Source organism: Curcuma longa, chromosome 11 (genome assembly GCF_044706935.1).
Source record: "Curcuma longa cultivar G26 ecotype Majalengka, Jawa Barat chromosome 11, ITB_CL_G26_1.1, whole genome shotgun sequence".
Lineage (NCBI taxonomy): Eukaryota > Viridiplantae > Streptophyta > Magnoliopsida > Zingiberales > Zingiberaceae > Curcuma > Curcuma longa.
Window position 1 is genome coordinate 21,156,251 of NC_133871.1, and position 16,748 is coordinate 21,172,998.

Sequence of the window (16,748 nt, forward strand, 5' to 3'; positions counted from 1 at the left end):
TCTCAAAATTTTCTCTTGCAATAAATTGTCCAGTTTGGATCAGATTAGTGCCATATAAGAAGCAATGATTTCGCTTATAAGAACCTTCCCCGTGTGTGTCCCCTTGTGGGGAAGGCAAATTTAAACCTTAATTATATTTCGTTAACAAATACAATAAATTATCCAGTTTGGATCGTATTAGTGTCATGTGAAAGCAATCATGTCGCTATAAAAACCTCCCCCCTGCGCGTTCGCTTGTGGTGAAGGCATTCCTGGCCGGGCGTAGATTCCTCATACAGTTCCCACTAAAAAAACGACACTGTTTCCGAAATCACTTAGACCGGATTCGCTTCCACGTTCCTGATTCGAACCGGTTGGTTTAAATCAGGGAATCACCAAATGTACGTTAGTTCATCTGTCAACTGGCTAAAGCGAGGAGTCCCCCTTCCCAAATTTGACTCCATTTAAACCCTTTTGGGAGGATATATATGCGGGAGATTCGCACGTCTCAAGGACCATTCAGATTTCAGATCATGCAACTCCCACTGGCGGAGGTCGTTGTCCATTACCGCATGCATGTTAAAGTTACTGCAGGCAGGGAATGGCACTGTGTGCTTGGCCCTGCAATGCATAGGAACACAGAGACAAAGTTGTTCGCTTTGGGAATAAATATTTTGGTTCAGCAGTTGCGTGCAGAAACTGGGAATACGATTTTATAAATTTTATTTTTCTATTGAATTCGTTAAATAATAGGAATCTATAGGAAATATAAATTAATATTTTTTTGACTCATTTTGACTTAAAAAAATCATATGATTTTTTTACAGTATAGGGCGGACCATAAAATTTTAAAAATATTCGATCCCATTCAGCGAAAGAAAATCTTAAACGCCTCAATTTTTTATACGCCAGTTCATTGAAATGTATATTTTGAGGCCTGATATATTATATAATAACTCACACTCCAAATGAGTCAACAGTATTTAAAGCTCGACCTATTAAGCATAGAAATGTATAATACAGATTAATATTAATTTAACCAGCTACTACAAAATGAAATATGTTTGCAATTTTAAGATGAAACATGTTTTTAATATATGACGTACTTTTAAATATTATACAAAATTTTCCCTATTAATTTGTAACCATTTATGATACCATCAACATAGTATAATAGAAATTACCATCCATAATGATTAACAAGGTACAGATGGCCAACCCGGTCCGGTTGGAAAGTTTTGAAAAGCCTAACTTTTGAATTCGAGGTCCTGACTTCTCAGAATATAACATCCCATCACACAAGTGGGGACCACCGTGACGGTAGTCAAACCTCCCGGTCCCGCTGAGATACGTGAGGCAGGGCCCGTCTTTTACGTTGCACTCGCGGGCGCAGCGGAGGCAGCGTGATCCGACGACGTGGCCATGCCACGTCATCCACGTCGTCGTTCGGTGGCAGCGCATGGCGCCCGAACTTGCACTACCTGGACGCCCCGGCGTCGCGAGCCAAGACAAACTCGTGTGGTTGTCGCGCTCCTCGTGACCTCCACGCTCGGCCGCTGCCACACCTCCAGCCTCCGCCACTCTATATATCCACTTCCCTCTCTCTCGGTCGTCGTCACTCCAAGATCTCACCTTTCCTCCTCCTCTCTCTCTCTCTCTCAAGATCTGTGCTCTTTGATGGCAGGAAAGGGAGAGGGGCCCCCTCCGGAGGGGGAGGAGCAGGCGGAGAGGTGCCCGGTGGAGGAGGTGGCGCTGGTGGTGCCGGAGACGGACGACCCGACGATGCCGGTGATGACATTCCGCGCGTGGTTCCTCGGCCTGACGTCCTGCTGCCTCCTCATATTCCTCAACACCTTCTTCACCTACCGCACGCAGCCGCTCACCATCTCGGCCATCCTCGTGCAGATCGCGGTGCTACCCATCGGCCAATTCATGGCTTCCGTGCTGCCCAACCGAGAGGTGAGACTCTTCCCCGGCGGCTGGGGGTTTAACCTCAACCCCGGGCCTTTCAACATCAAGGAGCACGTCATCATCACCGTCTTCGCCAACTGCGGCGTGTCCATCGGAGGAGGGGATGCCTACTCCATCGGCGCCATTACGGTGATGAAAGCCTACTACAAACAGAGCTTGAATTTCCTATGCGCCCTGCTTATCGTGCTCACGACGCAGGTTAGTAGAAAGGAAGGCCTCCTTTCCGTTTATTTCATTCTTTATTCTTCCCCCTTTATATCTGAGGACCTTTTCTTAGATTTTAGCTTAAAATCTGCCACTTGTAGGCCAAATTTCCAACCTATCTCTTCTCAATTTTTTTTTGTGGATACATGCCCTTTTCTCAAACAACTTTTTTTGCTTAGCAACAAGAAATCCTTTCCCTTGTTCATTTTTTTTTCTGGAAGATTGTTTCTTGTCATATTAGCAAGGTATCACCATATTATCCACTAACTAATTCATGTAGATCTGAATTCATTTCGCATGTAATTTGTAGTTTCTTGCAGAAATGGCACATGCTTCTCTGGTTTTCTTGTTCATTGGTTGCCATTTGCTATAGACTCAGCTTCGATTTCCTACTGAACCACGAAATGTTGCAGCCTTATCTTCACTTTTTTCTATCAGTGTGTCTGTTTTTCTTGGTTTCATCATACATAGTTTAAGTCTTTTGCTACCTCTTGTCTTTTATGTTTGTTTGAGTCTTGAACTTTTACAAACAGAAGTATCTTTCTATTTTCTTCTCAAGGGAGAAATATAGAAACGCAAAATCCAAGGCTCGTAACTAAACTAGGTTCTTTGATTATCTTGTTTTATTTTTAAACACACGCATCCCAAGCTAAAATATCTGTTGTTAGATGAATGGTTAAATAAGCCTTACTTGTCGCTTTCCTTTGTTTAAATTTCCAAGAATATCAGTGAATCAACTATGTCGTCGTTTCATGTCGAGCATGACATCACGTTAGCTAATTTTTGTATATGGTTCATGAGTCTAGGTATTGGGTTATGGCTGGGCTGGGATGATGAGAAAGTATCTGGTGGAGCCAGCTGATATGTGGTGGCCTTCTAACCTTGCTCAGGTCTCCCTCTTCAGGTATTCCTTTCAATCTTCCACTGCCGGCTGATTATCTGTTTTGAGAGTGATGTGCAACAAGTCGAATAGAATGGCTGCACCTATCTGCATCAATCTCAATCATTTTGCAGATATTTACCACTATAGTTACCGTATTAAATATTTATATATCCCATATCATGAAAATAAATAATTTTTATATTTGAAAATATTTTTAAGTATGATAATGAATTATTTAAAATACTTTTTTGATTGTTGCAATATTTAAATTTTTAGTTCTCAATATTAAATAATGTAAGAGGGAAAATTATAAAGAACATAGGTTCATTACAAAGGAAATATTCATACGCAAATTCAATACAATGAAACACTACATAAAATATTTTAGTAACTAGTAACTCAAAAATCTTCTCCATATATGCTTATAGAATGGTGACTGCCCTCATCTAAACCATGTTAGACATCTGCATCATGAGCTGGAGTCGTATTGTTCAACAAATTTATAAAACTCCCATCCATCTATCTGCTTACCATGGTAGCTAGTCATTGTATCTCAATGAGTGCTGGATTCGGAGTCCTATTGAGACAGATGTGAATGATATGAGCAATATAGCTGATATCCCAGATGAGGAGGGCATTGCTGTGATGCCATAGAAGGAAAATATAAATATGGAGGATATAAGAGTCTCCCACTATCTGTCTGCAAGGCAAACGTTATGTTCTTTACATAACTATATAGGATCTTTTTGAAAAAGCTATATACTGAAACCAATGGACTAAGATCACAAGAATGAAGGAGGGTGACAAGAATTCATCCTATTTTCATATGATTGCAAACAAGCAAAGGAGGAAGAAAGAACTTCATTGCTTCCATTGGTCAACAAATATAGAATTCTTAAAAGAGGCTCTACTATGCAGGCATTCAATGATCATTTTCATGCAGGACAGATCGATGTTCTCCATCATTCTCCCTACCAAGGCATAGAACAACTTCATAATCAGAAGTCTTTGTCTAAGACGAGCTTCTAGACTTCCTTGTCGCCCTGTTCTCTAAAACTGAGATACTAACAGCTATAAAAATAAGTAGGTAAGCTAGAAAGCCCAAGGCCGAATGGGTTCAATATTCGTACTGTATTCTTGGAATTTATGTAAGAGGGATCTTCTAGTGTAATTTGATGATTTTGATTCAAGGAGTACAGTTGGATTGCTTCACCCAATTATGCATCTCTCCTACCTAAGTACAGGGAGTGTGTAGGCAATTTCAGGCCTATTGCTTTGGAGTACCTTCTTGTTAAACTCATATCGGAGGTACTGGCTCTCAAGTCGGACATCAATAATCTACATTATTTAGAGCCATGGGGGTATAGTATCACAGGCACTTTCATGTGTGCACAACCAGAAGGTATTTCAACTTAAAATCTTAGATCTCATTTCAGAAACAGGTGAGTTATGGAACATTGACTTCAGAATAGACCGCAGAATGATCTAAAATGGAATAAACGGGAGGGAATAGAAGAATACCATCTTTCCGAAAGATCCAAGCAGTAGTTGCGGTACCGGTCTAGGGCGACGGAAGGAGGTCGATCGTTGCTGAGATCATCAACGAGGGACCGCACAAAGCCTACAGAGGCGAACCAAACAACCAATCTGTAATAGATCAAAGCAAAGAGAAAGATGAAAAGAGCGGAGATTCGCCGGTCTACCTTTGATTCGATGGAGCAGATCGGACGGGCTGGAACTCAAAGTTCTTCCTCCCGCCATTCTTCTTCCTCGCGAGTTGCGACGAGAAGGCTCGTATCGCATAAGAATGAGATCAGGGCTAATGATGGGCTCGGCAATAAGGCTGAGTTTATAAGGCTAGCTTGAAGGCCCGGCCCAACTACCAACGCTTACTCTTATATAATAACAAAAGTACTAATCACACTAGACAACGGTGGGCATAAGTCAATAAAGAACTAAAGTGACACGTTGACTCCTAAGAAACAATCGTTTAGAAATTGACAAAAGCCACAAATATAGACCAAAATATCATACCACCTTATGAGGACATATGTTAGGTGAGTGCAAATTCAAAGACCAAAATATCATACCACCTTATGAGGACATATGTTAGGTGAGTGCAAATTCAAATTAAACTAATTAAATAGCGATTACCTTAAGCCCATTGAAAAATCATGATTTTTTTAAAAAATTATTTTTTAATAATTAATAATAATACAGTGTGTTACGGGCGGAGCCACGTTGAAAGCTACCCGGGCTACGTGAAAAAGCTTAAATTTATGGTAGAAAAAGAAAACGGCTCGGGTAATCTCGTCGGAACAGTCTACAGTGTAGAGATCAGCCCGGATAAATTACCCGGGCTGACTCCGCCAGTGTGTGTAGGCAGAGTAAGACGAAGAAGAAGAAACTACGCTACGTGAATAAAAAAGTTCAAACAGTTCTTGGACTTCGTTCCACTGCTTTAGGCCGTTGGGTCCCTCTACACAATCCAGTGCGTTGGCTGATAAGGATGTGCTAGCAAGTAGAAACAAACCCAAGAATGACGATCTTCTTCCTGTAGCAAAACAGCGAGAATATCGTTGTCTTGGGAACTCGGAAGTAAAGATTCAGTGGCGGAGATGATGAGGCTTCTCCAAAGGACATCACTCTTTTTGAAAGTTCGTCGTCCGCAAAGCAGAGGAGCACGTACCATCAACGTCCAATCAATCGTCGAGCTGCAACTTAAATGGTGGGCACAACTTGTCCTTTCCGCTCAATGAAAGGAAAATATCTTTTGATCTCCAAATTTTCTCTTGTAACAAATTGTCCAGTTTGGATCAGATTAGTGCCAAATAAGAAGAAATGATTTCGTTGATAAGTGTGTGTCCCCTTGTGGGGAAGGCAAATTATACCTTAATTATATTTCGTTAACAAATACAATAAGTTATCCAGTTTGGATCGTATTAGTGTCATGTGAAAGCAATCATGTCACTAATAAAAACCTCCCCCCCTGCGCGTTCGCTTGTGGTGAAGGCATTCCTGGCCGGGCGTAGATTCCTCATACAGTTCCCACTAAAAAAACGACACTGTTTCCGAAATCACTTAGACCGGATTCGCTTCCACGTTCCTGATTCGAACCGGTTGGTTTAAATCAGGGAATCACCAAATGTACGTTAGTTCATCTGTCAACTGGCTAAAGCGAGCAGCCCCCCTTCCCAAATTTGACTCCTTTTAAACCCTTTTGGGAGGACATATTGCGGGAGATTTGCACGCCTCAAGGACCATTCAGATTTCAGATCATGCAACTCCCACTGGCGGAGGTCGTTGTCCATTACCGCATGCATGTTAAAGTTACTGCAGGCAGGGAATGGCACTGTGTGCTTGCTCTGCATTGCATAGGAACACAGAGACAAAGTTGTTCGCTTTGGGAATAAATATTTTGGTTCAGCAGTTGCGTGCAGAAACTGGGAATACGATTTTATAAATTATATTTTTCTATTGAATTCGTTAAATAATAGGAATCTATAGGAAATATAAATTAATATTTTTTTGACTCATTTTGACTTATTTTTTTTACATTATTGGTGCATCAAGCGTACCATAAAATTTATAGGCCAGTTCATTGAAATGTATATTTTGAGGCCTAATATATTATATAATAACTCACACTCCAAATGAGTCAACAGTATTTAAAGCTCGACGTATTAACCATAGAAATGCAAAATATACATTCATCTATATATAATACAGATTATTTTAAGAAGCTACTACAAAACGAAATATGTTTGCAATTTTAAGATGAAATATGTTTTTAATATATGGCGTAGTTTTAAATATTATAAAAAAATTCCCTGTTAATTTGTATCCATTTATGATACCATCAACATAGTATAATAGAAATTACCAGCCATAATGATTAACAAGGTACAGATGGCCAACCCGGTCCGGTTGGAAAGTTTTGAAAAGCCTAACTTTTGAATTCGAGGTCCTGACTTCTCAGAATATAACCTCCCATCACCCAAGTGGGGACCACCGTGACGGTAGTCAAACCTCCCGGTCCCGCTGAGATACGTGAGGCAGGGCCCGTCTTTTACGTTGCACTCGCGGGCGCAGCGGAGGCAGCGTGATCCGACGACGTGGCCATGCCACGTCATCCACGTCGTCGTTCGGTGGCAGCGTATGGCGCCCGAACTTGCACTACCTGGACGCCCCGGCGTCGCGAGCCTGAGCCAAGACAAACGCGTGTGGTTGTCGCGGTCCTCGTGACCTCCACGCTCGGCCGCTGCCACACCTCCAGCCTCCGCCACTCTATATATCCACTTCCCTCTCTCTCAGTCGTCGTCACTCCAAGATCTCACCTTTCCTCCTCTCTCTCTCTCTCAAGATCTGTGCTCTTTGATGGCAGGAAAGGGAGAGGGCCCCCCTCCGGAGGGGGAGGAGCAGGCGGAGAGGTGCCCGGTGGAGGAGGTGGCGCTGGTGGTGCCGGAGACGGACGACCCGACGATGCCGGTGATGACATTCCGCGCGTGGTTCCTCGGCCTGACGTCCTGCTGCCTCCTCATATTCCTCAACACCTTCTTCACCTACCGCACGCAGCCGCTCACCATCTCGGCCATCCTCGTTCAGATCGCGGTGCTACCCATCGGCCAATTCATGGCTTCCGTGCTGCCCAACCGAGAGGTGAGACTCTTCCCCGGCGGCTGGGGGTTTAACCTCAACCCCGGGCCTTTCAACATCAAGGAGCACGTCATCATCACCGTCTTCGCCAACTGCGGCGTGTCCATCGGAGGAGGGGATGCCTACTCCATCGGCGCCATTACGGTGATGAAAGCCTACTACAGGCAGAGCTTGAATTTCCTCTGCGCCCTGCTTATCGTGCTCACGACGCAGGTTAGTAGAAAGGAAGGCCTCCTTTCCGTTTATTTCATTCTTTATTCTTCCCCCTTTATATCTGAGGACCTTTTCTTAGATTTTAGCTTAAAATCTGCCACTTGTAGGCCAAATTTCCAACCTATCTCTTCTCCATTTTTTTTGTGGATACATGCCCTTTTCTCAAACAACTTTTTTGCTTAGCAACAAGAAATCCTTTCCCTTGTTCATTTTTTTTCCTGGAAGATTGTTTCTTGTCATATTAGCAACGTATCACCATATTATCCACTAACTAATTCATGTAGATCTGAATTCATTTCGCATGTAATTTGTAGTTTCTTGCAGAAATGGCACATGCTTCTCTGGTTTTCTTGTTCATTGGTTGCCATTTGCTATAGACTCAGCTTCAATTTCCTACTGAACCACGAAATGTTGCAGCCTTATCTTCACTTTTTTTCTATCAGTGTGTCTGTTTTTCTTGGTTTCATCATACATAGTTTTAGTCTTTTGCTACCTCTTGTCTTTTATGTTTGTTTGAGTCTTGAACTTTTACAAACAGAAGTATCTTTCTATTTTCTTCTCAAGGGAGAAATATAGAAACGCAATATCCAAGGCTCGTAACTAAACTAGCTTCTTTGATTATCTTGTTTTATTTTTAACACACGCATCCCAAGCTAAAATATCTGTTGGTTGATGAATGGTTAAATAAGACTTACTTGTCGCTTTCCTTTGTTTAAATTTCCAAGAATATCAGTGAATCAACTATGTCGTCGTTTCATGACGAGCATGACATCACGTTAGCTAATTTTTGTATATGGTTCATGAGTCTAGGTATTGGGTTATGGCTGGGCTGGGATGATGAGAAAGTATCTGGTGGAGCCAGCTGATATGTGGTGGCCTTCTAACCTTGCTCAGGTCTCCCTCTTCAGGTAAGGTTCCTTTCAATCTTCCACTGCCGGCTGATTATCTGTTTTGAGAGTGATGTGCAACAAGTCGAATAGAATGGCTGCACCTATCTGCATCAATCTCAATCATTTTGCAGGAACAGTGAAAACTTTCTAAGCTAAAACTGCTAGCTTTATGAAAACCAAGTGAGACTTATTCTCGTAGTTTATTAGAGGGGAAAAAGTGTCTAGAAGACCTTTTTAGAAGGCCCAATCTGCTTAAGATGCTTTTCTATTTACATGGATGGTTGGCATTCAACATGCAAAATTCAAAGTTATGAAATGTTTCTGAATTTTTGAACATATGTGATTCTTGTTCTTTCAAGCCTTTAGATGCCTATGAACTTTACGTATTCTTTGACTGGCATTGCAGAGCTTTACATGAGAAGGATGAGAAATCGAAAGGCCTAAGCCGAATGAACTTCTTTCTCATATTCTTCATAGCCAGCTTTGGCTACTACATTTTCCCGGGCTACCTCTTACCAATATTGACCTTCTTCTCATGGATGTGTTGGATATGGCCTCATAGTATCACTGCACAGCAGATTGGATCGGCGTACCATGGGCTTGGGGTTGGTGCATTTACACTCGATTGGGCAGGGATCTCAGCGTACCATGGGAGTCCTCTAGTGACTCCATGGTTTTCCATCCTCAATGTGGCTGTTGGATTCATTATGTTTATCTACATAATAGTCCCTTTATGCTACTGGAAATTTAACACATTCGACGCGCAGAAGTTTCCAATATTCTCCAATCAGCTCTTCACTACAACAGGCCAGAAATATGACACTACCAAGATATTGACACCGAATTTCGATCTAAATGTTGCTGCATATGAGAGTTACGGAAAGCTCTATCTTAGTCCTCTTTTTGCACTCTCGATAGGATCAGGATTTGCAAGATTCACAGCAACCATTGTCCATGTTATTCTCTTCCATGGAAGGTGCTCAATAGCTAAAACTTATTCTTGATAAATGCTAATGATCAATTCTTCTTTTATTGTCTCCAAAGTTAATTGCTAACCTATTGTATAGGAACTCTTCTTTCAGATATTTTATTGGATCAATAAACCATGAACTCTTTCTCTCTGTGCAGTGACATCTGGAGGCAAAGCAAGTCAGCAATGAGCTCAGCAAACTTGGACATCCATGCTAAACTGATGAAGAAATACAAGCAAGTACCTCAGTGGTGGTTCCTCATTCTACTAGTAGGAAGCGTTGTATTATCGTTAATGATGTCCTTCATTTGGAAACGAGATGTGCAGCTTCCATGGTGGGGCATGATATTTGCTTTCGGTTTGGCTTGGCTTGTTACACTTCCCATTGGAGTAATTCAAGCAACCACAAATCAGGTAAAGAAAACTTCGCATGACATCGTAGCTCTTGCTGAAACATCTTATGAGTTATGAATTGTGTAATGTACATTTCTTTAAATAGCTGATCAAGGCATTGACAGTCATCGTTCGCATGATTGTTTACAGCAACCTGGATATGATATCATAGCCCAGTATATGATTGGGTATGTCCTTCCTGGAAAACCGATTGCTAATCTTCTGTTCAAGATCTATGGGAGAATCAGCACTATCCATGCCCTTTCATTCCTTGCTGATCTGAAGCTTGGCCATTATATGAAGATTCCACCTCGGTGCATGTACACTGCTCAGGTGACTTAAAATCTCCATTCTTATTGTTGTTCATTCACTGAATGAACAAGGTTGAATGATTATGATTGTTACATCTGTGGCTCAATCTTTTCCTCTCAGCTTGTCGGAACTCTTGTTTCTGGAGTCTTGAACCTTGCAGTGGCGTGGTGGATGCTAGAAAACATTACGAATATCTGTGATGTTGAAGCTCTACATCCTGACAGCCCATGGACTTGCCCCAAGTATAGAGTTACCTTCGATGCTTCGGTCATATGGGGTCTCATAGGCCCCGGTCGCCTCTTTGGGCACGGAGGGCTTTACCGGAATTTGGTGTGGTTGTTCCTTATTGGAGGTTTCTTGCCGGTTCCAATATGGATATTAAGCAAAATGTACCCAGAGAAGAAGTGGATCCCGCTCATCAACATTCCTGTCATATCTTATGGTTTTGCCGGTATGCCGCCTGCAACACCGACCAACATAGCTAGCTGGCTCATCACCGGAACGATCTTCAACTTCTTTGTTTTCCGGTATCGAAAGGGCTGGTGGCAGAGGTACAACTATGTGTTATCTGCAGCTTTGGATGCTGGCACGGCATTCATGGGGGTGCTATTGTTCTTTGCCCTCCAGAATGAGGGTCACAACCTGAATTGGTGGGGCACAGAGCTTGATCACTGCCCACTGGCAACATGTCCGACTGCACCGGGAATATCAGTCAAGGGATGCCCAGTCTTCTAACAAAAAACTTAAGCCCAAAGAAGTCTTCGACAGACGATAACTCTTCCGAGGTCATAGAGTGAGCAAGTTCGGACATCGTAGATGATGGTTCACAAAGTCGAGGAATGTGAAACACATTTGTAAGGCTTCGGATAAATGAATCCTTGGTGTTTTACACCTCTGTTTAAAAGTGATTATTGGTATGAAGTGAGTGATGTTACTTAGTTATTGTGCAGAGGTTTGAACTTTGTGTTACTCAAGTTTATAGAATTTTGGTGTTCTGATTCTGATTGATCAGTGTTTATCGTCCTCATCTTCCCTCCTTAAGCATTTGATTCTGATTTTCAGTGCATCATTTACTTTTTACTGATATCTTGCAAATTGTATATGAACAAAGGGGAGAGTTTTTGCTCTATAAAAATCAAAGAAATTTTAGAGCTTGGACAAGAATTGAAATGCATCGATTCATTAACTACTTGATCGATTATCCTCTTCTCTTAGATTTTTATTAATCTCGATCCTTTAGGAAGAAGTTATGATTGTTGTTTGCTAAAAGAAATCTTAATTAGGAGCAAGCTTGTGGTGGTGTGTCACTCGAAATCTCATTATATATTGAGAGTTAATATCTGTATTATCTCTTTCACAGGGATAATATAGTGAAATTATTGGGAAGAGTGATCCGCCTAGCACGTCTTAAGTTGTGAATATTGCACGTTAGTATTATTTAATTTACCTATTTTATGTTTTTATGTGCTTATTTTTTTATTTTATTAAGGATGATTACTCTCAATTCAAATTACAATTGTAAATCATTCACACACAATCTAAAATTAACTAAATACAGCTAGTTTTTGTTTTTTTGGGGTTCGATCAGCAACTATTATTTTATTATTTTATCAAATAACTTACTAAATAAAATCTTATATTAAAATTGTACTATAAATTAATCTAGAAAAGCATCAATACACATAAATATAAAATTGTGAAACTGAAAAATGAAAATTAACTTTTTTAAAAAAACAATTGATAATAATCATTTTTTATTAGAAGGTTGTCTGTATAATTATCTAAGAGAGAGCTTAGTTACGTACTTCAAATAGAAAAAAAATCTAAACTTTAAGTTTTGCAGAATTTAGAAGCTTAGTAGATTTCCTAAAATGTGCTAGTAGATTTCCGTTCTTTTTATTTTATTTATTTTTGACTAAGATATATTTTCTCTTATTTTTTTAAATTATGAAAGCACGAGGAATTTAATTTGGTTTTAACTTTTATTTTAAAAATATTTTAATCCATATATCAGTTTCAATTATCCATTTAAAAATTTAACCAAATTAAAAAACAAAATCATTTACATACCGTAGTTTAATTTTTTGGTTTAAAATAAGAAATAACAACACACCTAATCTTATTTTGATTCTTTAAAAAATGTTTATTAAATTGATTTTAAAATATTTTTAAAAAAATTAATTTTATAAATTTAAGCATTCTTTTTCTCTTTTTTCCTTTTAAGAAAAGGATCCCAAATTAGGTATATTTTTCTTTTTTTAATGAGCCTTATTGATGAAAAAAAAAACAAAGAGAAAAGAGTGTAAAATGATACGGATATTTCCGAAACAAGAGATAGGTGAGAATTTGGGTAAACTAAAAAAAAAACAAAATTATGATAACTTGTAGAAATAAATCCATCATTAAATTAATATTGAAATGAGGAGAGGCTTTTTATTTTCCAAGTTAATTGACCTTTAATTAATTTTTCAACATTACAAAATAAAAATAAATGGAAAAAAATGGTGTTACCAACTTTTGTTTCCTTTTTTTACACACAACGCGACGACCCACATCTCACCCCTTTCCCTTCTCTCCCTTCCTCTCTTTATATATCCCTCGCTCTCGATCATGTGCTCTCTCTTCATCCTCCTCCTCCTCTTTGGATAGCCAGATAGATTTTTATATACATATATATTGGATTGGATTGGATTGGATGTGAACAACAGCTCCACCTCCACCACCCTTTCTTCTGCTTCCCTTCTCCATCTCCCGTTGGATGAGTTGGGCGGAAACGGTGGAAGAAAAACCGAGCATTAAAGCCAACGATTCCCTCTTTTATTTCTTTCTTTCTTTCTTCACGGTTGTTGTCGATCGGTTGATCCAAGAGGGGGAGCAGAGAGAAGGAGGAGATTGTCCGGTTGGCGATCGCGATCTTCTTCTTGTTGAACCCCGCGATGCCGCCTCGCAGATCGTAGACGCGCCCCTCCGATCCCTTTCTCGCCTTCGCATCTGACGCGGCAGCTTCAGATCGGTGAGTTGCGATTTGTTCTTCGTTGTTTTTTCCTTTGCCTGATTGGAGAACCTGAATCCAATCAGGTTTGTGTGATTTTGTTCCTGTGGATTTGGTGCTGTTTCATCTGCGGTGTTGGATTTTGATTTGGCCGGTCTGATATGATCGAGCGTCGATCTAGAGCTTTCTTCGATGGCTGTTTTTGGGCCAGATCTACGTCATGGGTAACGTGTTTACCTTACTCTTCTCATCGGAGCTACCGGATTTGTCGGGGGACTGGGGGAAGTCTCCGAACTGTTGTTCGAGTCCGATTCGATCTAATTCGCATCGATAACCTACTTCAAAGTGATTTTTTAATCGTTGTTTCATCCGATTGAGAGGACATTATGTCGATCTTTTTCGTGTTTTGTTTGTAATTGATGAAATTGGGCTTCATTGGTAGCAATTTTGACAATCGAACCTTAAAAACATTTAATTTGCAGAAAAGAGAATGCAGATGGATCTTGGGAAGCTGTTCATTGGCGGAATTTCCTGGGACACCAATGAGGACAGACTCCGGGAGTACTTCAAAAACTACGGTGAGGTCGTGGAGGCTGTGATCATGAAGGACCGGAACACTGGCCGTGCTCGTGGGTTCGGATTCATTGTGTTTTCAGACCCAGCCGTGGCTGAGCGAGTTGTCATGGAAAAACACATGATCGATGGCAGGATGGTAATTGTCTAATCTTGTGTGTTATTTTCAGGCATTAATATGTACATAAGCATCCATGTAAATCTACATGTCAATATCCTTTACTCCGTGCATATGATGTGAAATTATTATAGGCTGTAGATACTGTTTGTTGGATTTGGTTTCAGACAAACCCCATTTAACTGGCACGTTGTTACTGAACTGATTATATTGACTATTTAGTCGATCAATTTCTCAGGTTGAGGCTAAGAAGGCAGTTCCAAGGGATGACCAACAGATCCTTAATCGAAGTGCCAGTAGTGTACATGGCTCTCCAGGTTCTGGTCGTACCAAGAAAATATTTGTTGGTGGCTTGCCATCTACAATAACAGAGAGTGAATTCAAGAAGTACTTTGATCAGTTTGGATCAATTACTGACGTTGTAGTGATGTACGATCACAACACCCAGAGACCTAGGGGATTTGGTTTCATCACCTATGACTCAGAGGATGCGGTGGATAAGGTGCTTTATAAAAGCTTTCATGAGTTGAATGGTAAGACTGTTGAGGTCAAGAGAGCTGTTCCTAAAGAACTCTCCCCTGGTCCCAATATGCGCTCCCCTGTTGGCGCATATAACTATGGTCTTAATAGGGCAAACAACTTTCTTAATGGCTATACTCAGGGATATAATCCAAGCTCATTTGGTGGATATGGAATGAGGATGGATAGTAGATTAGGCCTTCCTAGTAGTGCAAGAAATACCTTCCCATCATACAATCCTAGTTTTGGTATGGGAATGAATTTTGAACCGAGTTTGATCCCGAGCATCGGAGGGAATTCCAGTTTTGGCAACAGTATTGGGTATGGACGTGGTCCGAGCCCTTATTACAGTGGGAACTCAACTAGGTTCAACAGTCCGATTGGTTATGGTGGTGGTAGTGCAAACACTAATTCATTTTTTAGTTCAATGGCTCGTAATGCATGGGGCACTGGAGGCCTTAATTATACTACGAATTCTGCAACTTCCAATGCCTATATGGCTCATGGCAATGGGAATCTTGGTGGATTTGGAAGTAGTTTAAATTGGGGTAGCACTGCTCCCATCTCATCTCAGGTTGGGGGGAACACTTCAAGCTATACTGGTGGGAGTCTTAGTTATGGAGGTGTGGACAGCAATTTTGACCTAGTCAATGGGGGGTTCGGAAGGAACAATGGTCCTAGTGCTTTGAAGGCTTCCCGTGTTGGATCAAATGGTGGGTTCGAAGAAACCTATCCAGAACTCTATAGTGGCAGTTCAGTTTATGGAGACCCAACTTGGCGAGACCCAACTTGGCCGTCCTCATCTTCTGAATTTGGAGGTACTGGTTCATTTGGTTATGCGCTTGATAATGTGCCTTCAGATATCATAGGCAAGGTCTCTGCAGGTTTCATGGGTGATTATAGCATTACCAATAGACAACCAGATAGAGGTAACTTTTTCAACTCTAGTCATTTTACTTTTGTACAAGATTTTTTCGTTGTACAATCATGATATAGCCCAAAGCTTGAGGATAAATATTAATTGTCTATTTGTGATATCATTACTGAAAAACACTTGCTAATAATTAATATTTCGATGCACACTGTGATTCAATTCTTCATCCTTTAGGTTTATAAGTTCTGTACATTAGATGTGGATTACATAATGATCCTCTTTGTCTTGATGGTTATAATAAAAATTGCTACTTATTTTTTCAAGCAAATGTATGAATACATGCACCAATGTGTTTATAATGGATATAAGACCAATCTCATTTCCTACTATTCTTCTATGGATATTCTAGAATTTGTGGCGCTTATTGACCATTTCACGGTATCATGGAACATACATAATTAACATTCAAAATCACCAAACATCAAACCTTGTTTGGCCTATCAAACACCGGATAAATGTCTGCTTTAGTTATCATTATATGATATGAAATGTCACAAACCCATTTTACATTCAGATTTTGTGGGTCAGTTAGCTATAAATATTCTAACAATTTCAGGCCATCTCATTTTTTGACCTATCAAAAACTGGATAATTGTTTGCTTCAGTTGTCTTTTATATGATATGAACTGTCAACAAATCCACTATCTAGATTACATTCAGGTTTTATGGGTCAGTTAACTACAAATATGCTAACAACTTCACACCATCTCATTATGGAAGAATGAGGATTGAAACAGCATAGGCTATAACTACATTTCAAACAGTCGCCTTGTCACAATTCAAGCTCCAGAATTATATAACTCAGATAGTGGTCATACGAAAATGAGATAGAGTAATCCCTTATTAGCCTTTAGACATACATTATCCTTGACACATAACCATATGGTAATGTATATAACAGTGAAAAATAATCCCTCATTAACCTGCCACTCCATTTTGTGCATCTGGGATGCTTGGCCTTGTGCGGACCTGGGCATATGTGGCATGTTTTCCAAATATCTGCACTAACTGACTCATTGGTATCTTTGGGATGTTTTACTCCTGAATATTCACAATGATTGTTTATGATTGCGCTTTTTTTATGTTTATAATCCCAGTTGTTAAAAGCACCAGAAGAATCATTTGCTTTCAAGTACTAGCT

The 16,748-nt window shown here is 40.2% G+C and overlaps 2 protein-coding genes across 2 annotated transcripts; both read left to right on the forward strand.

Annotated features, from left to right (window-relative positions):
- The first annotated feature begins 1,611 nt into the window (after nt 1-1,611).
- LOC141837319 (oligopeptide transporter 3-like) lies at nt 1,612-11,472 on the forward strand. The gene is made up of 9 exons (XM_074724745.1): nt 1,612-2,148; nt 2,961-3,058; nt 4,237-4,345; nt 7,352-7,906; nt 8,717-8,814; nt 9,203-9,772; nt 9,925-10,180; nt 10,310-10,492; nt 10,592-11,472. Exons 1-9 carry the CDS (start codon nt 1,657-1,659, stop codon nt 11,204-11,206), a joined length of 2,976 nt encoding a protein of 991 aa, XP_074580846.1. The 5' UTR covers nt 1,612-1,656; the 3' UTR covers nt 11,207-11,472.
- Nucleotides 11,473-13,112: 1,640 nt separating this feature from the next.
- Nucleotides 13,113-15,664, forward strand: LOC141837320 (heterogeneous nuclear ribonucleoprotein 1-like). Its single transcript, XM_074724746.1, has 4 exons — nt 13,113-13,484; nt 13,946-14,175; nt 14,393-15,491; nt 15,558-15,664. Exons 2-4 carry the CDS (start codon nt 13,954-13,956, stop codon nt 15,662-15,664), a joined length of 1,428 nt encoding a protein of 475 aa, XP_074580847.1. The 5' UTR covers nt 13,113-13,484; nt 13,946-13,953.
- The last annotated feature ends 1,084 nt before the right edge of the window (nt 15,665-16,748 follow it).

Coding starts and splice junctions, on each gene's coding strand:
- LOC141837319 (XM_074724745.1), top strand. CDS start 1,657: ATGGCAGGAAAGGGAGAGGGGCCCCCTCCGGAGGGGGAGGAGCAGGCG. Junction 4,346..7,351: donor TTGTTAAACTCATATCGGAG/GTACTGGCTCTC, acceptor CCTCTCTCTCAG/TCGTCGTCACTCCAAGATCT. Junction 9,773..9,924: donor GTTATTCTCTTCCATGGAAG/GTGCTCAATAGC, acceptor CTCTCTGTGCAG/TGACATCTGGAGGCAAAGCA.
- LOC141837320 (XM_074724746.1), top strand. CDS start 13,954: ATGCAGATGGATCTTGGGAAGCTGTTCATTGGCGGAATTTCCTGGGAC. Junction 14,176..14,392: donor ACATGATCGATGGCAGGATG/GTAATTGTCTAA, acceptor TCAATTTCTCAG/GTTGAGGCTAAGAAGGCAGT. Junction 15,492..15,557: donor CTCATCTTCTGAATTTGGAG/GTACTGGTTCAT, acceptor AGGTCTCTGCAG/GTTTCATGGGTGATTATAGC.